This window comes from Centruroides vittatus, unplaced genomic scaffold, assembly GCF_030686945.1.
Source record: "Centruroides vittatus isolate TY-2023 unplaced genomic scaffold, ASM3068694v2 contig_7, whole genome shotgun sequence".
NCBI lineage: Eukaryota > Metazoa > Arthropoda > Arachnida > Scorpiones > Buthidae > Centruroides > Centruroides vittatus.
In genome coordinates this window covers 4,068,786-4,092,840 of record NW_027122442.1, presented here as the reverse complement: position 1 = coordinate 4,092,840, position 24,055 = coordinate 4,068,786, and the positions used below count along the sequence as shown (strand labels likewise).

The following is a 24,055-nucleotide window of genomic DNA, read 5'->3' as shown; positions in this document are numbered from 1 at the left end:
TATTAATTTACTTTACACATATGCTGTTAGGATTCTCAATAGCCTAGGCTGCCTATTTTTCAGGGAAATATATCTCTTGTAGTAGTGGTTTGTTTTCCTGCAGAAATTCATAAAACTCCATGTAACTATGTTGCAAGTATACTTTGTGTTATTAATAATATTTATTTATTCTGGTAAATCCCACATATAGCAATATGCTGTATCAGTATGCTGCTTTTGCTTTTGCTGACAACTGCCTGCCTATGTAGCAAGATGCACACTTCTAACAAGAAGGATCAGGATGACAAAGATTTTTACATACAGCCTCACTATTTCTATAACAATAATAACCAATAAATGGTAGCAATTGTTTACTTTACAGATATGTCCACTATTAAAGTGAATCAGGATTCTGAAGAGAGAATTCTTGAAGATTCTTCAAAATACATATTTTTCTGGGAAATCCTAGAATATGGGACATTTTGGCATCCCAACAAAAACCAGTTATAAATGGTGGTCCCTGTTTGGGCAAACTTTGTCTTCAAATATTTAAAAGCCATTGTCTCAATAGTTTTTGTTAGGATTAGCTAGTGATCTTACATCCTGTATTTTGACACCTTGTCAAAATACAGGATGCAAGATCACTAGCTAATAGGAATTACTGTATCCTGCTTACAACTTGCTGAGTTTAAAATCTATTTAACACCAATAGATGTTTTGACCACATAAGTCTGTTGATTTTACATAAAATCTTTTCAAACAAGATAATATTAAATATAAAAAAATATTTCTATAAAAATACTCATAAACATTCATAATTGGACTATGATAAAGAATATAAATTTAAGCATTGCATGCTTAAAAATTTTACAATTTGAACCATGGAATATCATGCCACTGCATCATATTTGTTATACCATTGAATAAGTTCAATATCATAAGTATATTGATAACATATCAATATTCACAAATTCAACAGTTTTCTTTATAGCATTCCGATAATTCAATTTATCATCTTTTGATATTTTGAAAGGCACTTGTTTATATGTGATAAATTTGATTTCAGTTATCCTCTTCCTTTTTTGAAAGACAAAAAAACAAATGTATTTTTCTTTCTTTGTTTCTTTAAGCATATTTCTCCTCTTCTTTTTTAATTTAAAAATTTGTAAGATTAAATAAGGAAATTTTGGTACACTCTGTATTACAGAAGATACAAAGCAAAAACAAATACAAAAATTAAGTTACTTGGATAATTTCTGTTGTTTACCAAATAATGAGTTTTGCCTGAAATCAATGTGTTGGAAAAGCTAGTTTCATGTCCTGAACTTATGATAAACTAAAAAGTCTGTCTTGCATTCTATCATTTATGTTTATTTGGGAATTTCATGGAAGCCCACAGTAACTAATCTCAAAATGAAAGTGCTGATTAAAACTTTTTCATAGTGTAGCTGTACGCTATATATTTTTGTTGTAAATATAAATTTAAGTTTAGTTTAGTATCCTTTTTTTTCTATTCTTTGTCTCATCTCCTTCTAGAACTTTCTTGCTTTGTCTTTCTGGTTCATTATCCCTTGGGTGGGATTACCAATTCCAAGAAAGGTGTACGTAAACAAAAGGTGAGGCAAGGCCCTGGGGCCGAGGAACAAAGGAAAAAGACTTTTTTTTGGTGGAGACTCTCAACGAGGACGGACGGAGAGAAAGAAGGCACCAGAAAGCTAGCACGACAATCGGAGACCACTAGGTTTCGAGAAAGAGACTTGGACTCGAATTCCGAAGAATAAGGGCGGAATTAGGGTAGCCACCCGATCGAATTTTAGACGAATGAAGGCTACTTTCACCCCAAGGAAGCTAGTGAAAGAAATTGAAAGGAGTGCCGACAGATAACACTAGGAGCAACGTTCACCCCAAGAAAAAGCATCAAACTAGTATCTCACCCAAGTCTTTGAAAAAACAGGAAAGTCCTGGGTATTTCTACTTTTTTATCTTCTTCTATTTTCCATCTTCCCTTCTTTCCTTAGTTATAATTAGCATAAGAATTAGTTTGTAAGTTTCGGTCCGCGTATAGTTGTCGTGCTCATTGATCTTTTGTTTGTTAGGATAGATTGTAACGCGTGTGTGTATAGAAATCACTTGTAGTTGTTGGGATCCAAAGAACCTGTTTAGAGCGACAATAAATTACTTTGTTACAAGAATAAAATCTAGTTATTTATTTGTACTATCCCGCTCGCTGGACCTTGTACTTGTCGCCCTAAACCTCACAATAGTATTCATTATAAGTATCAAACAGAAATAATATAAATATTAAAATAAATTTATACTAAATTCTAAAGTGACTATTTTTCTTAAGAGTTTTCAAGAATAATGACATCACAAGATGATATACACTGTACTTTATGGACATTTTATATTTATATACTTTATTTCTACAATATGAGTACTGTACATACAAATATGAAATTAAATTATTTCTTAGACTAACAATAAGTACCAAAATTCTGTATTTAATGATGTAAATATAAAAGTTGATAATAGTTAAATAAAAGTTATATAAGTTAATATAAAAGATGATTTGTACCTTAATTAAGATGAATATATTGTAGTGAGTGCAGTTATTTTTCTACAGAATATAGTATTTTTAATATTTCAGAATTTTTTTGTCAGCTTTTTATTATATTCCTCACAGAATAGATTAAAATTATAATATTAGCTCAAAATATCTCCAAATTTAATAAAAACTCCAGGACAAAAATCAAGGATAAAATTAGTGTAAATCATAAACTTTTTGTTTAAGGGACTGTATCTGAAAATTTTAGATAAATAATCTGTTTAATAGCCTGTATTTCAAAAGAGAATTATAAAACTTGATTTTATTTTCTATTATAAGATCATTAAAATTTACTATTAAATTTCCAATATATCAATAAAAAACTATTAGATATTTTTTATTGATTTCAATTGGCTTAAAAATTGACATTAGAAACCAATAGCATATCAACAAAACTTGCTAATATTTTTTTATTGCTTTTTATAAATGAGTTAGTTGGCTGAGATAGTATATGTGTAAGTCTATACTCTGAGAATCTGAAGTTTGTGTCTAAGCTGGATCCTTAAAAATTATCAATGATGGTTTGGTCTGGATAACAAGTTCTGTTCTTCCCACCCAAGTGACCTCTTATGTCTAATTTTTGTTTCACACCTATTACTGGTTTGACCAATAATATGCATAAAATAAAAATCTTGGTGCCCGCAGGACAAAACAATAATTTCTTATGTATTTATGCACTATAAACCAAAATTTTTCTTAGTGTAACAAGAAAAAAAGAGCATTAGAATGATGCCAAGAGAGAGTAGTTTTTCCGTATGAAAAATTTGAAAATGTTTTTTGTATGTTCTATGTTTGAATTGCTTTCCCTGAAGACAATAATACATTGTAAAAAATACTAGTAGTTTTTCTATTATTAAAATTATTCTAAACTAAGAAATGGTAGTTTTTCTTGTTACATTGAGTATTGCTAATGCAAATTTTAAAAAAATCCAGCAAGGGATTGCTTAACTTTCCTGGCAACATTTAAAACTGCGTGTGGCATCATCTGTTATGAAATTCTATTAAAAAACAACATTTTATATTTTTAATTATTATAAAATGGCAAAAAGCTTAATTTTGAGGGTAAGGATGAATTTTATAAAAAGAAAAAAAAACTGTAAATGCTAATAATGACTAAATTGTCATTAAGTCTGACCCTACTCAAGGTATGACACATGACACATGACCCACTTGACCTTTAACCACCAAAATTTAATAATATCGATCTTCCTAATACACAAATCTCCCTGCAAAATTTCAGAAATTTTCAACAAAAAGCGTAGGAGTTATTAAGCTTCAAAGAGGGCGAACAAAATTGCAGCCCCACACACACACACATCCATACATACAGAAAAATTCCCAATTTTTTTTACATTTCTCAACATTTCAAGCTTCCTGAATCCAAAAAAAAAAAAAAAATGTAAATGTCTTGGGGATTATTTTTTGACCTATTGTCATAATTTTCCTCTGTTATAACAGAGCAGGTGGAGGCCTTCTAATCCTTTAGTAAATGTAAATGTTATAACAGAGCCAGGAAAGTAATATTGTGTGATCATTGAAATATTAAGCTCAATATATTAAAGAGGTTGTTAAATGCAATCATTTTATCATCATAGGATAATTTATTTAAGCAAATTGCATCTTCTCAAAATTCAAAAACATTATAAACTAGGATTGGACTTTACCCCGATCATTATATAAGTAAGAAACGAGAAAATTACCATCCAGGCATTAAACTAAAAAGGATATCCGTTGTCCAGAGTTCATCTTGTAAGTTGATCATAAACTAGGATTGGACTTCACGCTGATCATTATATAAGTAAGAAAATGCCTGGATGATAATTTTCTCGTTTCTTACTTCAAAAACATTGCTTTAATGCTGGAAAATACAGTTGTGTCTGCTTAAGAGAGCACCCTCAGGATCATTTCAACATGCTCTATTATCCAAAGTAACAATATCACTCATGGAGTTGTTAATGATATTCTCTTCACTTTTTCATGTCTTAGTAGCTCTATGTAACTTATAACACTCTTGGAAACATTAGTCAATATCACATAATTTTACTGTACTTATATTTTGGTTTCCATTCTTACATCATCAATTTTATTGTTCTATTGAATAATCAGTAAATACATTTTTAATAAATTTGTCACATCCACTTCATGGGCCAACCAGTGGCCAAGCAGTCTTTGTTCTCTGAACACTGGGAATTCGGTTGTGGGTTCGCACCTCACTCGGACAGGCTGGCCACGTGGTGTTTTCCGGGTTTTCTCCACACCTTTAACACCTAAATAGGGGCTAGTTTCCCTTAAAAAGACCTCCCGGAAGGCATTCCCTCTAGGCAGATCGCCCAAGTGTAGCATTGCCATAACTTAACCAACCAACCACATTCACTTCATCACAGAAATACAACAGGTGGTCCAGCTGAGATGTGAATATCCTTGATCCAAAATTTTTAAATGCTTCTCTAATGGAATGTACTATACAGTATAAAAAGTACATTACCATCTTAAAGTTATGTGACCTCTGAATTCTGGTTGCTAATCATTTCTTGTCTTGTCTACTTGAGACCAGGACATGCATGCAATCTACACTGTTTGTTCAAAGATATTTTATGATACTTTTTTAAATATGTAATTGCTTCTTATATTGTGTGTTTAAAAAAACCTGTTTATTACAATTCTATACAAATCTTTTCAATGTCTGTTTATTAGAAAATTAACCAATGGACGGTTTCACCAAATCTCCACATAACATTCCATAGTGTAAGACTAGAGATCCCTGTCATGATGTGCCCTGGGAAGTCATATATTATAAGATTAAAGATAGACCTTTAAATCCTCTTAGAATACTGCTTTTTTTTTATTCAGACTGCTGCTCTAAAAATGCTGCTGACACAGTGTTCATTTAAGGGACTGCTCTGCTATCTGGTACTCTATTAACAGATGTTCTGCTAATACAAAACACAAGAGAAAAAAATTGGGGAATGTGGGAAAGTGCTCTCTTAAGTAAATGGTTCCCTTATCTGGTGTTACATTAAGTAGGCTCAACTATATATACAAACACTTATACAGAACTTTACAACAGAAAAAATAATAACCATTTACTGGTTAATATTAATAATAAAAGTTCCACTATTTCACTAAACCAATATGTATATCAAGATGCTATATACAACCTTTCCACCAATCAGTGACAATCAATTATCCTCTGATCAGCAGCAGCAATATAGAGATTAAGATCCGTTCAAAAAATGTGCGATTCAAATTTAGAACACCAGCCTGAAGATGTCCTTTTAAAAATGGACAAAAAACATTTGCTTTCCAAAGTGAGTGGTTCTTTTGCTTGTTTATTGGTTTAGTGATACAGTGGAACTTTTATTATTTACAACAAAATTTATTTCAAAATTTATAGTTTCCAGATAGAATATTTTTTTGTTGGAATACATTCCTCAAAAGTGAAATCACAACTTGCATAGTCACATGCAAATTGTAGGACCAATAGAGATGACAGATATACACAAATGATTAAGTTTGAGTATGCATTGGGCCATGTGGTATCAAGTTTCAGGCTATAAAGACCAGCAGATGGCTTGGGCTGCAAATGCTATCAGCTATAGTTCGAGATTATCCTGGTGCTGTGCAACCTGAGTTTATCGTAGTTTCCAAACATGTTGGGCATGATGTGAGTACCATCCAGTGATGTGTGACATGATGGACACAGGAACATCTGTAAACACACCAAAAAGGGAGTGGACTGCACTGGTGCATGACAGAGCACACAGATTGGCATAATCTCCAAATGGTTCCTCGTGACTCATTTGCCATGGTATATGACATCCAAAACTACCTGTTGCTGTCAACGGGTGCATCTGTGTCCACCCAAACCATTTGCAACAGGTTGCATGAAGTTGGGCTGCACACAAGGCAATTAGCAACAGGGTGCCATTAACTGTTTAATACAGGGCTGCATGCCTGGTAGTCATTGCAACTGTATTGTTTACAAACAAATCCCACTTCTGTCTGTGGAGGAATGATTGCCATGGATAGGTGTGGCGGTATCCCGAGGAACACTATGTGGCAGCCTTTTTCACCAAGTGTCACACTGGCTCCACATTGGTGTCATGTTCAATTAGTAGAGAGCCCTGGTGTACATTTTCAGTACTCTAACAGCATACCAGTACATCATACAAATTCTGGGGCCTGTGGCCTAGCTGCTATTTTAATTTTTAAAGTGTTTGTGAAATAAAAGATTTTTGACATTCTGGGCACACTTGCAAGATTAAAGATAAAACTATGTGATTGTCATAGATAAAATGAGACAAGTAACAGCTCTAATTATAATTTAGAAGATACTATTTAAGACATACATTTATTAATTAGCTAAAAGTGAATCTATGAATACCAAGTTTTTGGCTCTATGGAGGACTTATCACATGCTATTGATGTTACCAGAGTAATCACACAGAAGTGGATAGACACAGGTTTACTATCACAACAGTATGCATTTTGGACAGGCTGCATCAAATACTACCAAATGCAAATTATACAAACATTTGACGCGTTTCGTGAAATCCAGCACATCAAACGCATCGCCGTAGCCCACGGTTACAACGGTAAATTTATAGATGTGCTGGCCCAGAGAATACATGATCGCGGTGTTAACAAAGCCGTCAGTTCCAGTCATCATAATCTGCGAAGTAAGCAAGTTGTTGTTGATTTCGACCCTAGGTTGAGCCAAGCGTATAAAATCTTATCCAAAAAAGCCAAAGTTGGTCTTACGTACAAGCGCAGCCCTTCGATTTATAAGCTTCTAACAAATAACAAGGATAAATGCAGCGAAGCCAGGATTCCAGGGGTCTACTCTGTTCCGCTGGTGGACAATAGAGTTAAGCCAAGCAATAAATTAACCTACATAGGCTCAACCAACAGATCGCTTACCAAAAGGATAGCTGAGCATAGGTACGACGCGCGCAACAAAAAATTTAATTCCACCCTAGCCCAGTACGCAAGCGAACCCAGTATAACGGCCGAATGGGAGGATGCTAGGATTACCGTTCCTATTCTTGACTCTAGCAAACTTAGAACAATCGAAGCGATAGAGATCTTTACAGAATCCCTCAAAGGAAACTGCATTAACAGCAGGGATGCAGATTCGCTTTCCCCTGCCTGGCGGTCACTCCTCGATAACCCCCTTAATTAAATAGGCCGGTCCACCCTCTCCTTGTCCGTTTCGTTCTCTCGTGCAGTTTCTAAATTTATCAGGTTTCTTTTTCCTTTTTCTTTCTATTTCCTTTTTTCCGCCTTTCACGATTCGCATATCTTCGACAATAGTTCACGCATCTTGGCTAATCTTAAAATATTTTCCAAGGTCAATTTCGTTTAAACCTTCTCTGCTAAGGCGTCACTTGTAAGAGGAAACCCCTCATAAACAATGACGTCACGTAAACATTGGCTATCCGACTTTCCAACCGTCCTCAGTGCACCTGAAGAAGGCCTTTTAAAACGGCCGAAAACGTTTGTGCTCATTAATTTGTCTGCTAGAAATAGAGTGTGAAAGGTTTTTTGTGCCTACGATTTTGAATTAGTTCTAGCTTTGTGTGCAGAGATTAGTAATCCATGATAACATAAGAATAAATGAAACACAGGGATACAACTAGATCCCATCTGGCACCCTTACTTAAACATCTGAAACTTATTAGATAGCAGGTAATACTTATATCACCAAAGTCAGATACCATGCCTCTAGTAGCATCGCTTCTACAGTGGAAAACATTGTTTGTATGAGCTGACTGATTGTAGAAACATATGTAACCATTGTTAAAACAGCTCTTACTTTTGTAACTGTAATCTTGTTTATAACTTTTTATTATGTTAATATAATAATTTATTATTATTATTATTATTATTATTATCTATAAAAAAACATTGCTTAACAAAATACTTGGCTATGATTATTAAATTTCATCAATTTCTTTTCTCTCTATAAGATATTAATACCAAAATTTGTCTAGAGTGTTTATTATATTTTCTAAAAATTATTTATCCTTAGATTTCATACATTTTAAAATTTAATTTTCATTTATTTAATTTACCTTATTTTATCTATTATAATTATTTTTAATTTTCAAAAATTTTATTCTAATGTAATTATTCCAGATATATAATTTGAATTTTATTTCAATATATGAATTCTGTTCTACCTCATTCTGAATTGTTAAATGGTTCTAAGGGTATCAAATTTTAACCAAAAACATTTTATTTTGTTTAATGAAAAACATTGGCTTCCTGAAATAAACAAAGGTTTTTCATTTATTTATTTGTAATTTATAACATCTAAATATACAGGCCAGATGGCCAAGCAGTCAAGGTGACAGCTCTCTCTCTCTCTCTCTCTCTCTGGGGTAGCTGGGATCAAATCTGGATGGGTTGAAAAACCCCAGAAATTTTTCAGGTGGTGGTCCACCTTAATATGACATGCCCCGTCCCTCACCATCTGGCCAAACCCATAATGGGATTATAAAAGAGGCCCTCCTGATGGCCACAGAGTGAAAAATACTCAAAAAAGGATCAAAACAATTTTTTATTATTAATAAATACATTATACTAGAAAATTAAAATATGTTAAATCTTAAACTTATCGTCAGAAAGAAAGATTGAGACGCAATATAGTCAAATATAAAAATAATTTGATAAAGTGAATGTAACAGATGTTTAAATATTATTTTTAATTTTCAGATATTGAGAATAGGAATGTCAATCATCTCCAATTGAACTGTATTTTCCTCCCAACCTATTTTAAACAATAACATTCTCCTTTTGATAAATCAATAATTAAAAGAATATCTTCCTTTTGATTGTTTGTTTTTGTTTAATTTTACTTTATTATTTCTGAAATATTACTAGCAGATGACATTTCAATATTTTGTTTTCTTATTCTAAAGTAATAGCTTTATCACTCACTAGAGTAATAGAAAGACAAAGACCACCATTAATTAGAGTTCAATATGCAAATAAGATTTAGGAGCAATTAGCATGGCATTGTGCAACAGTTGATAATAATTTTAACATTCAGTTTAAAATCCTATTTATTTTCTATTTAATGCTTTATAATTTATAGTTAGTCAACAAATATTTTTAAGAAATTACTTTGTATTATTTATTTGATATTACTTATCAGTATATGTAAATTGTTCTGACTTAAATAAAAAATTATATTAATTAAAGTTTTTTGCTGTAACTCTAATAATAAAATGTAATTAAGTAAGTATAAAAAGAAATCAATATCAGAACATTTATCAGATATGCTGTAGTTATAAATACAATTACAGCTATAACATCTGTATTGAAACAAATATATTGTACATGTTGAAGCATTAAATTATTTTATTTCATTGTCTTAAATGCATTTGGATTTCACTTAATTTAAGCTAAACTTGGACTTTTACACCACTGTTTTTTCAACACTTAAAAGAAATAAGGATCATCTATACTAAAATAAAAGGTATTCTTTTTGAAGCTGCTTGCAAGATAGGAACAGAAAACACTCAACTTTTATTAATAAAACAAGTTAAATTTTTCTCGAAATAAAACCAGATTAAATTTTTGCAAATTTTATTCGATTTTATTTCTACTAACAACCATTCTTTTCTAATATATGAATATCTTTTTAAGAGTTCCACCACTAAACAAGTTTTATAAAAATCCTTTAAACATTATTTTTTGTTCGTTTATTCTCACAAAAATCTGTCATCCAGTATTATTAAATTAAATTCCATTCACAGGATATGCTTACTTTTTTCATATTTTTTCTTTTCTTTTTCATTTGAAACATTTCAAAAATGGAAATATTCCAGGAATTTCTCCTATACAATGTCTTATTTAATAAATTTTTGAAATACAATATATCAAAAGCCTTTTTATGCAACGGATCAGCTCGGCATCAATCGAATATGGAGATTTACAGATTGATCTTCAAATATCGAAAAGGAGGATACGAAGGAGGACACTTTTCAAGGGAGGAAAGAACTTACAAAAGAAGGACTATCCTCCCTAAAGGAGGACGGTTGTCACCTTACATATACACACTATTCTTACAAAATGTTTTACTAAAGTTCTGATTAATAACAAAATTAAATTTAAAGAAAACAATCCATTATCTGAAATTTTTCTTACAGTATAAATTATAAAATCATTTAAATTTTAAACAAATTTCAAAATCCAATAATATGCTGCCTAGAAATTTTTAAAATCAACTATATAAAGGAAATTTATCTGAAATATATTTAAATTATTAATATTTTTTTATATAATAATTAATTAAAAACACTATTAAGATTATCTTAATAGTGTTTTTAATAAAGTCCCATCTATAGTATTATCACTTCCAAATAAAAGAAAGAATTATAGCACTTATATTCATCACTTTCTTTTCTAATAATTTCATATTATTTATAGATCTTTTGTTAATCTGAATGTCTGATATATTTTATGAAAATAATGCTTCAAAATTAATAGTTTTTTAATATATATTTCTTAAATGTCAATATTTCTACATGCATTTATTTATTCAATAACTCTCTTTACAACTTGTGTAATGATTCCTTATCTAAAGTCATCTTTATATGTTCTTTCAATCAGTAATACTCTTTGATATAACACCTACTTATTGATCTAATTTTATTAAAATAAAAAATATGATAAATTTCTGCTTTCTACAGGAATTCCTCAGTTATTTGTTAATCTATTAGAAAAGTTAAGTTATTTTAAATAATATAATAATTTTAAAAATCATTTACGTTCCAATTTCTTTCTGAAATTTCTCCAAGCCTCAGAAATAACTGTTTTATTATTGATAGGAATCCTATTTCTTCTTCTATTTGTCATACAAGTTAGACACAAAGATATAACTATTGAACAATTGCTTCATTGCATAATTTGAGAAACTAGTAAAGATTCTTCTTTACTTTACAAAGATAATCGACCACGCTATAAACCTATTGTCCAGTGTTGGTAATATGCGCAATGCATGAATGTTTATAGTGCAGTTTATTTGTCATCCAGTGTGAGTGCTCTTTTCCATCCAAATCTTTACTAGTTTCTTAAAACTTAATCCTGGAAAAAACTTCAAGTTACGTCATAACTGAATTGTTATTTGCACAAAGTTTATTTAGCCATTTGCATAAGATTAAAGACAGATTTTATTTGTTCAGATTCCAGTTCATTCTAGTCAGAACACAAACACGATGCTTTCAACATCATTGAATCGGAAGTATAAATTTTATAAGCCATATGTTTTTATATTAATTTACTTTCTTGAAAAAAGCAAGAAAATTTAAGAAAAACAGTAATGAATTCAGTATTATTACAGTAATACAAATAAATCTTCATATTGTGACTCAAATTCAAAATTCGAAATTGTTTTAATTTCACAAACCTTAATTTAAACTAGGGATCCCCAAAGTGGCCAATAAATCATTTTTTGAGGGTAGAAAATTGGTCAGAGATGTTTGTAAACAGTTCATTGGGTTATATATATGGGAATTTGAACACTAAGTAGATTTTTTTATGAAAACAGTATGTGAATTAATATTGACTAACTAGATTTATTTATTAATATTATTACAAACTTTATTAGCAAAGAGAGAAGAGGGGTTTAATAAAAGTTTGAGGATCCTTAATTTAAGCAAAGTAAGTTCCAACTTAGACAAAATTATAAATTTCTAAATAATTGTAAGAAAAAAATGCAGTACTGAAAAATTTTAAATCTGAAACACATGATATAATCGGAACTATTTATAATTGTATATTTCAATATAATACCAAATACCTGTAATAAATTATTATGTCTGATACGTATTGATAAGATTTTTGCAAGATAAGAATAATATTATTAAAGCATCTAAACTACATCATTGAATTTTAGTTATAACAGTATTGGTGCAAAGTAAGACATTTTACTGTTCATTGCAAAGTAGCTAATATATTTTATGAATAAAAATACTTTTTCTCTCAAACAGTATAATTTGATGATTATATTGTTCATTTAAACAATTGAACCAAACATCTATCAGCTTACATGATGCTTTGATTACTCTTCGTTTCTCTGATTTTTGCTGAAATATTGCCAATGGAAGTTCATTTAGAAACAATAAAATTAAAAGCATGATATTCATGAAATTTCTCAAAGATTTCAGTCAATTAAAATTTAGTTTCATGTCAGAGTTCGCTCATTTGAGTACATTACAAAGAACTATAAGAAAAACTTCCATATACTAGTCTAAAAATTTCTATTCTTGATTCTGTTTTACAGTGGCGTGCCGTCATTGGAAGCGATGAAAGCGCCGATTCCACCTTCCAATGACCTTCCCTTGAATTTTATAAAATATAAATTTTCATATTTTAACGTACTTTGAATTAATTAAAATTAATATTTTATTATAACTGCATTATGTATCTTTTACAAATTTCTATACTACATGTGAAAAAAAACGATAAGATTGCTATTGTATATTCGAATAATTCGGTGGCGGAAGGAATGTCGAAACCGGGTCAGTCTCCAATCAGCCAGATTATATAGGCATTAGCACATGCGGTTTACAGTGCACCAACCTCACCCCGTTTAGCTGGTAGAAGCGACACACTCGTAAAGAGTACAGCTTTATATCCCGGAGCGGTTGTGGGCTGTTAGCCACCTGCCTGTCAACTTCCAAGCAGCCAGATTATAGACATTGGCGCATGCGCTTTACAGAGCACCAACGTCACGGTTTAGCTGGTGGATGCTTCACACATAAAGCTTCTAATTTTATATCCCGGACCGGTTGTGGGCTGTTTAGCCGCCTGCCTGCTAGATATTCGGCCGCCCTCGCCCGATTACGTGAATCACGAGTAGACTAGATCAACGGCGGGCAACCCCGGCCCGCGAGATTTTTAATAGATTATTAAATTGGAAAAATAACTAATTAATAGTTAATTTTCCAATTCTTTGTAATTTTCGAAAACGATAAGAGAAATAAATGTAGTAATAAACTTTTTATTTATTTATTTCATATTTGCAGACTAAAAAAATTACGAGTCACAAAAAGGCGTCAATTAACTACTACGGCCCGCGGAAAAAACGTAAAATTTATTCTGGCCCGTGTTATAAAAAAGGTTGCCCACCCTTGGACTAGATTTATAACTTAACCCAACCGATAGGAGTTTACTGCATGTTTTTATGATAGTTCTGTATAGTTGACAGGAGTTTAAAAAAATCCATTAAAATATTTGATATATTTATTCCGCGTTTATTCTGCTCTCCCATCTTATATTACTTACGGATTTCAATGTTAAACCGGTGATATTACGATTTAGTATGTCCCATCTGTAAGGGGATGCAGAAAAAACGTGTACTAATTCTAGTACAGTGTTAAAAATTAACTGTTACTTTGGCAGCATCATTTACAACCAAATTTAATGAATGAGCCGTACAGTACATACAATGGTACAAAAAAAAGCTCTAGAATTTATTTTCCTTAAATTTACGATTTATATATCCGTTGTCATAAAAATTTGTCTTTCCACTGTTTTCCCAAGACTACAGATATTCAGGTACAAAGTAACTGGTTTCGACTTATTTCTACTTAAGAAGTGACTAAATAATTAAGAGATTAGGGAATGGGGACATAAATAAAACCCTGTTGAAAGAGCCAGAATTTTACTTCAACAAAAGCTTAACAGAACCAATCACTCGCTCAGTACAGTGGGAAACTGATTTCCGTGTACACCTGGTATTAAAACGAATTAGTTAGAAAACGAATGACTATTAAGTTTAACATAGTTAGATTTTTACAGCTACGGTGAGAAACGTTTAAAATTTACAACAGCCCTGTGGCGTCCTTTGAGATATACTAGTGATGCGACAAAAGAGGCATTTGACATTGACCGGTATCGGCACCCTCGGGATTTGGCACGCACACACTCACTACACACCTACCTGGACCGTCACTAGTTCCATCCATTAGCTACTCGTATCAAGATATTTGACTAAGTGGATTGTTTTAAGATTTAAAAAGTAAAGAATATTTTATGTTATTTTTATGTACGTTTCTTTACAAAGCTATATTTTAATTATAATTTTCTTTAAAAGTATATTAATACAATCGAACAATACATTGTACCAGGTATGTATATCCACCGCACATTTTATTTCACCGAGTAAGTTTTTATAATTTATTTTTAATTTTAGCCCTTATATCGTGGCTAGCGATTCAGAATGTAATTGTGATAGTAAAAATACATTTAGAGAAGTCTACAGTTTTTACTGGCTTATCGAACAAATGAATACGAATGGACCCTAGACCAGTAATTCTTAACAGGGGGCCGCGGCCCCTGGGGGACCATAAGAAGTTTGCCGGGGGCCGCCAAATTATGCAAAATTTCCTTCAGAATATAATAAAAAGAAAATTGATGTATAATCCGAATATCGTATTGAAAAGTGAAATAAGAAAGATAAAGTTTTCCTATTTAGTTTTTATTTATTTATTTTGTATTTCTTCCTACATACAACTTTGTTAGTACAGAAGAAATAAATGTAAATATGCTACTTACACCGCAGTATTTACTTCTTTTATTCCAAAGCAATTTTAAGAAACTATTAATGCTTGGAATTTTAAAAATAATTAGGAAAAATAGTAGGCTTTGAAAATTTAAATATTTTTGCAAAAGATATGCAAAATCCTTACCACAAGTGGGCGTTTTAGTTTTAGTTTAGTTTTAGCATCGACATTGGATCGATTTATCGACATGTTTCTTATTTTATTTTCTGTTAAAAATTAATGAGTTTTCATGTTTAATTGTGAAGTTTGAATGTTATTTAAATAGATAATGAAATAATAAAGTTATGATTTACATTTATTATATAAAAATAAAGCAATAATAAAAAATCAATTTATTATAAATAAATTATCAAATTATCAAATATAAATTATTATTAAAAAATGGGGGTCACAAAAAAATTATGAAATATTTGGTGGGCCGCGAGTATAAAAAGGTTAAGAACCACTGCCCTAAACCATCACTGACGCGCAATTAACTGATTGCCCCTGGAAGTCGGCTTCTTACAGAAACACAGCTTCCCTATCATCAAATGTCACGGCACGCCACTGCTGTTTTAATTAATATATCCATTATTTTTCAAATTTAATATTACAATAATACTATAACTTATGTAAACAACCCTATTTTTATGTTTTGATAATGATATTTCTTAGCTAAATATTAATAAGAATTAAGATATATATCCATACTGATGAACTTCATGTTACCAAACATGATAGCTATATCTTTTCTACTAATGATAAATAATGTAATAAATGCATTATTAAACCCCATAGATTAAATGCTTAACATAATCATCTGCATCGATAACTTCAGGTAATAATGTTAAGAGAAATTGAAAAAGTATTTTAGTTTTAATGTTTAAAAAATATTTCAGTTAATGATTATGCTGTAATTTAAAAATTATTATATAAAGAATGGCTAAATTCTTTTAAATAACACTTAACCTTTGCATTCTGTCCATCTATTCATATTAATTGAAACTTTATTAGAATCATATTTTAGGAGTTTTGGGTAAAAATCAGTTTATTATTGTAAGATGTTCATCAATAGAGAGTTGAGTGTAAGAAAATCTCAATAGTATTTCTTTAAATAATCAAATACAATAGCTGTAATTTGTAGATCAATATACAGTAATTTGAATTTCCAAACTTTTAAATAAATAATAATAATTATTAATTGAAAGTTATTATTTAAAAAATAACACTGTTTATGATGTTAGTAAACAGTAAATTTTTTACATTGTTTCATTGTCTATTTCTTTGTTTTTCAACATTATTGATTAGTTAAATTTGTTAACATTTTTGACTAATCTGAAAAAAGATAAGTTTAATCTTTTGACTTTAATTATATTTATTGTTTTTGTATTAATACAAGCTCATGTTTGTATGTTGAAACAAAATAATGGATACTCGTGTAAACTCTTTGTAAACTAATTAATCTTGACATTAAATAGTATAAATTTTAAGAAAAACATATGAAGTAATAGTGCTTTCATCTAACTACAGTTAGCATTGCATAACTTCAAACATAGCTAGAATGTTTTTACTAAATAACTGTAAGTACATTAGTAAACAAGGTGAAGTACAATGTTCACTTTTTCCTATACCTGCACTATATAATTCATCTAAAAACAAGCAATTTTCCAGCTTCACCTATCAAAAGGCACAAAATATTCTCTAATGCACTTGAGGTTTCTTTCAGTATTTTCGGTGATAATAAATTTCCCATCAATTAAAATAATCCTGATCATAGTGTTGGCATGATTAGAACTGTCAAGAATCTATAGGATTCAGCTGGTACTTTAAAGTGTAAAATTTCAGAACAGAAAATAATTATGAAGTGTTATAATGTATAAAAACTCTTTCCACATGAAACTATTTATACTTTGCTTACTATTAACCAGCCTACTCCTAACCTTAATTGGGTGTTAACTGTCTGCCTACATGCATTAAAATAATTTTTATGGTCTACATCTTATAATTTGTACAAAAATTTTATATTTTTTCGAACTATTTGTACTGCTTAATTATTTTAGTTAACAGTTTGTCGCATCAGACTTTTTTAATCATGAAACGAGATTTAAAAAACTAAATATAAATAAAAAAAAGCGTTCCAATATAATTCATAAGTTTACTAAAATAGTTTAGTTAGTTCAAGCAAAAATGCTTTATTTTGTTTTTTTATTGAAAGTTCGGTTAATGTTACCCTAGGTATACAAAATGGCGGCTCGTCTCTGACTCCAGCATACAGAAGCGAGGAAACAGTAGGAACGCACTTTTTCTAAACCTAACCTATTCTAATAATTTAGTTGCTAATAATTATGATAATTTATTAAAATAGGTTAGGTTTAGAAAACGTGCGTCCCCACTGTTTCCTCGCTTCTGTATGCTGGAGTCAGAGACGAGCCGCCATTTTGTATACCTAGAGTAACATTAACCCAACAAAAATTCTACTCCCATTCATTTCAGAATACTGCAGGAGCAATATCAAGAACCAAGAAGATCAATGACCCAAAAAAAGCCATCAATAGCATGAACACCATCGTTCATTCCTAATCACATCAAGCCCGACGAATTAAGGCTGCTTTGGAGGACCCGAATCGAATCCGGGCGACCGGCCCCAGAAATTTTTCTGGTTGATATGTCGCGGATACATTGGGCTCCTTCCTCCCCATTGTGGGCTTGGCCAAACCTACTATGAGGCTGGAAAAAGGCTTTGTTCCCACAACGCGAAAAAAGTCAAACTGAAAAAACGTAAACTCAGTACATCAAAATAATTTAAATTAAGTTATTTTGTTATAAAAATGATATGAAAAATTTTAATGGCTAAAATGTTCTTATTAAACACGGTTGAAAAAAGTAGATTAGAGAAATTGTTGCAACAATGACTTGTCTTTGACTTTGCAATGGAGTTTGGCTCTACAATAACTCAACATTTGTGGAGGTTTGCATTCCAAAAACTGCCGAGAATAAGGAAAGAAATAAGGTTAGGAGATGAAAAACATGAATTATTATTTACTTAATTATTAATTTCAATTGTTTAAAAAATAATTGAACAATAAAAACACGTTTTTGCATAAGTTCTAAGTAATCTCTCACTTCATAATGTATCTTAAAATCATTTACCACGAAAGCGCAAGCAACCATAGCTGCTGAATTTCCCTTCTAGAAACGATCTAACAAATCAAACGACCAATGATGACAAGGAATATCGTCATCATTTGTTTAGATGACATTGATTTGCAAGGATTAAAAAATAAAATTATATTCCCATGATTAAACAGAACGCTGACATTCATAATGCTTACTAACATAAAACACAGCGTTTATTATCCACCGAATGAATGCATATGTTATATCAACTCAAAAAAATCTAGCAACGAGTTGCTTAAGTTTCCCGGCAACATTTTGTGGCGCCATCTATTGTCATATTTTATTTTAAAAATTTAAAATATTTTAAACTATTATAAAAAGGCAAAAACCTTAATTTTGAGGGTAGGGATGGGTTTTATGAAAAATAGTAAATGCTAATAACGAGTAAAATCGTCATTAAGTTTGACCTTACTGGAGATACATACGACCCCCTTTATCTCCCCACTCCCTCGACCTTTAATCACGAAAATTTAATAGCATCAATTTCTCTAATAAACAAATCTTCCTCCAAAATTTCAGGAATTTTCGACGAAAAGCATAGGAGTCATTAAGCTTCAAAGTAGGTGAACAAAATTATACCTCCCGCACACGCACATATATACACAAACATTCATAAGTACAGAAAGAAACACGGATTTTTTTGCATTTCTGGACGTTTCAAGGTGTCCTGAGTCCAAAAACCTGGGGAGGGTCATTTTTTTGATCCATCGCCATACTTTCCCTCTGTTATACACAACACAGGGAAAAGTAAAAACTTCTAAATACTATTTACGAACTGTACACAATACGAATTACTGTAAAAAAAATATTTAAGATAAAAGAAATAAACATCATTGAACTGCCTCTTCACCCGTTGTTTAACTCTTACGAGGATAAGCGATTAGCTTTGTGAATATGGGATAAATGGTTGCAAATACCAACTCATGGATATGTGAAAATGTGCCTATATGGAGTTTGTGTTGTATAAATAAGGTACTCAGCTTGGAAAAAATGGATTATTGAATTTGCTGGAGTAAATTTAGTGTTTTCATTACAGATGAAACTAATATTAAAATCTTAACGTTAAATCAGAAGTGTTATCATCAACTGCCCGTTGGCCCAGGCGAAGGCACCAGATTGTCTTCTCTAGGATCCGGTTTCGAATCACAATCAGCTTAGACATTTTCGCCTTTTCTCCGTTCTTTATTTACACGAAGGATATGAAAAAATCCTTCATTGTACTCACAAAACAGAAAAGTTAGAAGGAAAAAGTTAATAGTGTTACAACAATAAATATTTAAAATATACACAGCGAGATATTAACTGATATTCTGTTTATTTTATGTTGAATTTTTTCAGAATCTTTGCTTTCGGTATAGACACTATTAAAATTCTATAATTTGTTCTCTGCGTATAAATAAAATAAGCGGAGAATAAATTAGAATTTCCTATCAAACGATCTTCTAAATAATAACGAGCGTTTGGTCTCGTCGGAACGGAATAAATACCAACCGGACCATCCGGTTCAAAATCGAGTTCCTGGCAATCCTCGTTTCGAACGAATTTTATTACATATATAAATATTTATTACGTGTATTTTTATACTACGTAGATCTCGCCATCACTTTTAGTTTCAATATTGCGTAAAAAACGACCGAGTAAAAGAATTGCAACACAGAACTAGCGAAATCGAATTGTTTAAATTCGAACATTCGAATTGTTTAAATGAACAGAATTCACAGATATCCGACACGTAACTATATCGAAAATTCCCTCATCCAGTCAATAATTTTTTACTTATTTTCACTATGTACGCATATAATTAATACAAAGATTAATTTAACGGGATGTAAAGATTCGATAAGACCGTCGACGATCGAAATTCCCGACTGTACTCTTCTTTCTCCGGTAACGGATCCGTAAACTTTTATTTCGCCGGAAGCAAATAAAAATAAAAGCGATTTCTTAGTAACAGTTTACTGGGGAAAAATTATGGGTTTTATCCAGAATAATTATTTCTGGGACATACAACGAAAGGCAACTATTTACGGATTCGTTCGGACAATTTAACGGTCGATAACGTCGGATCGAAACATCCTCATTATCCCGTTCTTAAATCCCCACTCGTTCCACCGAACCATAAATTTCATTATCTTCGCCCCTTTCTTAATTATGTCTATGCAATAAAAGATATTTCTCCATCGTACGACATTCGACAATGATCGAACGGACTTAAGTATTCTGAAAAAGAAAAAGTAACGCGCATCGTTTCTCTAAACTTTAATCTTTCAATTAAAAATAGAAAAGGTTTACAGAAGGGAGTATTGTTGTCGATGTTTGTTTCGAATTAGATTTTAATGGGCAGAAACAACGGAAGAGGACGATAATTACCTTAATTCTATCGGGACCCAAACCGGGCGAAGGACAACTCTCCAAGTACTTGGCCATATCTTGATCGATATGTTCGAATACTAGATACAAGACTAGTTGTTTTTCCTTTTCTATTTGTCTTCCGTGACAGATGTCTAATAATCTAAAAATACAATTTACTCTTTTAAAGTCCATTTACGTTATTCCGACGCGATAAGAGTTTCCTACGGCGGAATACGCGAACATTTCGGTATAACGTCGATTCGTCCGTTAACGTTTTAATCCAAACGCATATACTTGGAACGAAAACGAAGTCTTTCCGCCGCGAGCGCGTAACGCGTTCGACGTTATCCGATTCTTACGGGCCGGAAACGAAAGGAGGTCGCGAGTCCGCCGAACACCTGGCCCACTCGTCGCTCTCGACACCTGCTCTTTTTTAACTCGGCCCGACACCCGGCGTGTCCGGTCGTAACAAAAGAAAGAGGGAAATTCGTTGCCTAGTTATAAACGTTCTCGAACGTGGGAAGGGAAGCGGATCGCCACACGCGACGCATCCGATAATCGTTCAGAAAGCGATTCGTAACTATTTTTCGAGAATATCTGCAATTAAAAATCTTTGTTGTCTTCTTTTGGACGATCCCCCGACAACAAATTTTGAGAGCATCGAAGAAAAATAACAATCGGGCTTATCGTTCGAAAAGTCACGGAGGACTTTCCGTTTCGTTACGCGACAGGAAGAGGCGGAAGAGAGACTGCGTGTCGGATGTCCGCTCGCGACGCGCGACCGATATGCCGTCGCGCATCGCCACTCTTTTATCTGGTGAATAATCCTCGCGTTTTAGAGATAACACCAAAAAAATTTAAAAAAAAAACCGCATTGGGGAAGTAGTCTCGAATTCGATTCGGAAGAAAAGAGATTTCCGGAAGAGGTTCTAAACTTTAGCGGCGAACCTTTTCTCCACGTTCCATACGCCGAGCGATGGAACGCGGAAAAAAAGGGCATCCGAAAGAGGCCTTCTGCCCCCACGGTCCGTTGGCTGGCATATAAAATTTCGCGCGAGTAACAAATATTGTCGTCGATGACTGCGACCGTTACGGGAGAGGCAAATGCAACCGCCTCCGCCATTCCGATTTCCGCCTCCTCCGGAGTCCAGCGCGCGCTGCCGTAAAGACCTCCCGCGGATCGGACGGCGCGACGACGACCACATCGGAAGAGGTTCGATTTGGAATGGAAAATCGGAAACGGGAGAGCTTTCGTTCTAATAGTTTTCCGAACGTCGGAAGTTTCCGTCTCGGTAGAAGCGAAATGGCCGTTTTCCCGTAATTGTAGATGTGGTTTTGTCTGGCCGAGATGTCGGTAAGAGACGCGACGGCGAAAAACACAACGTCGCGTCGCTAATGCTATCGCGTTTTCCTTTCGATTAGAGGAATGTGCATCATCGGGCGCGGCTTCCGGGCCTCTTCCAACGTGGGACGAGTCGTCGGTGGGAGCGAGGTCGGCGGAAAGACGAGAAAAAACTCGAAAGGAATCGTCGGGAACGGACGACCCGGCCCGGGGAGGGACGAACCGAGAGAAACGATCGCGCCGCCCGGCCGGATCCCCCCGTCGGACCGGGCCGCGGCCGCCCGGGCGGTGTCTTCCGCCTAGTTTCTCTCCTCCCCTTTAAATCCGCGTGGGAGGCGAACGGCGGCAAATACTCCTTCGTTTATCCGGTCGGACCCTTAAAATGCGCATCGAGGAGTTTCTCGGATCTCGACCGCCTTCTTTCGTCGCCACGCGACGCGTCTGGACAAAACGACGCGTCGCAAACGGCGTTTTTTTTTGTTTCGCTCGACGCCGAGAAGAGTATCTGTTAGACGGTGACCTCGACCGAAATCCGGGTGAGTCCCGGGCTAGACAAAGAACGGAAGTGTACTCGTCCTTGCCCCGAGGAAGAAAACTCTTCCACGTCTGTAACGTCACGCGTTCGGTCTCCGCCCGTTCCCGCTCGACGCCTCCTCCTCTCGAGTGACCGGAAGCCGCGACTTGGAAGTTGCGGGGATTTCCCCAACTCGAATGGCGGTCGTCTTCTAGGGAGGGAGGAGCCAGATTCCGGTCGGCGCAGCCATCCGGCGCATCGGCGCGCGTCTTGGGCGCGGGCGATCCGTTACCATCCCTTAAAGTTTCCGCCAGTCATGTCCCTCCGGGTCGGACGGAGGGACGAAATCTCGACGTGGTCGGTAAGACACCCACGCGAGGTCGACAGCCGACCCGCGTCGCATAGTTTTCGGTCTAGACGGGAAACGGCGCGGCGGGTGCCGGCGACGCGTCGGAGCGCGGCGTACCTGACGATGTTGGGGTGCTCGAAGCATTCCAGCTGCTTGAGTAGGGAGATTTCTCTCAGAGTGCTGATGGGCACTCCGTCCTCGGTCAGGGGCACGCGCACTTTCTTGACGGCCACCAGACGACCGTCGTGGGCCACGTCCTTCGCCTTGTAGACGGTTCCGTAAGCTCCCGTGCCGATGACCGACAGTTCCTCGTAGTTCTTGGCGTCGTGGGGCTCGTCGTCGGCCGCGTTTCCCCCGGCATCGGCGGCCGTTCCCGCGGGACTGGGCATGACTGTCGATGATCGACGACGTCACGTGGCTGAAAATATAAAAAGGCGACGGGTAAAGAAGCCATCGGTCGAAGCGTCGCGATTCTTCGCTGCCATCGACGGATGAGAAAACGCTTTCCGAGGCATTGTTCGAAAGAGACGTAGGAAATGACTCATCTCCGGGTTGGCTAATTATTAGTCCGGGAGAAGAATCGACGTTTCCTACGGTTCCGCGCAATCGACGCCGGCGTTAAATAACAAAGACGGATGTATTCCCTCCGTCGATACCCGACAATCGTCGGGATTCCACACTCGGATTTAACCGTTGCGGAAGGACTCGGAACGGAAACGCCTCGGACGCCGAGGGGGACGGGAAACCGGAAACGGTTCGGAGTTTCCGGCAGATGGTCCCCAAAGAGCGCTTCCGGCGATGTCTCCGAGGACCTCCTCCCGTTCCGAGAATTCAGTCGGCGAAGGGAGGTTGTTCGGATTCGATTCTTTCGGGAAGAACGACGACGACGACGACCGACGAATCGTCTAATTCTAATTCTTTTACGCGTTCGTACTCGTTTCTAGGATACGCGTCCGCACAAAAATGCGAAAAATTTTCGTCCGTCCTTTGAACTCGGCGAGATTTATAAACGTCGGCCTATCGAACTCGGTAATCTCTACCTCCACTTTTTATCTGAACTATCCATTTCCTTTCGAGATAACTCGGTCTTTCTGAAGTCGCGCTTCGCCGCTTAATTTCTAATTCGGAAGCGAATTTCCTTCCCTCGGACCCCAAAAACGGAAATTTTGTAAATCGGATCGAT

The 24,055-nt window shown here is 34.3% G+C and overlaps 1 protein-coding gene across 1 annotated transcript in view; it reads right to left on the bottom strand.

The window, feature by feature from the left end:
• Positions 1–24,055, bottom strand: part of LOC136980513 (cyclin-dependent kinase 4-like) — a 42,618-nt gene that overhangs the window by 16,849 nt on the left and 1,714 nt on the right. The window contains exons 2-3 of the mRNA XM_067276649.1: positions 22,990–23,290; positions 20,686–20,827 (exon numbers count right to left, since the gene is read on the bottom strand). Coding sequence (XP_067132750.1) covers positions 20,686–20,827; positions 22,990–23,261 — 414 coding nt within the window. The 5' untranslated portion in view covers positions 23,262–23,290. The remainder of the gene's footprint in view (positions 1–20,685; positions 20,828–22,989; positions 23,291–24,055) is intronic.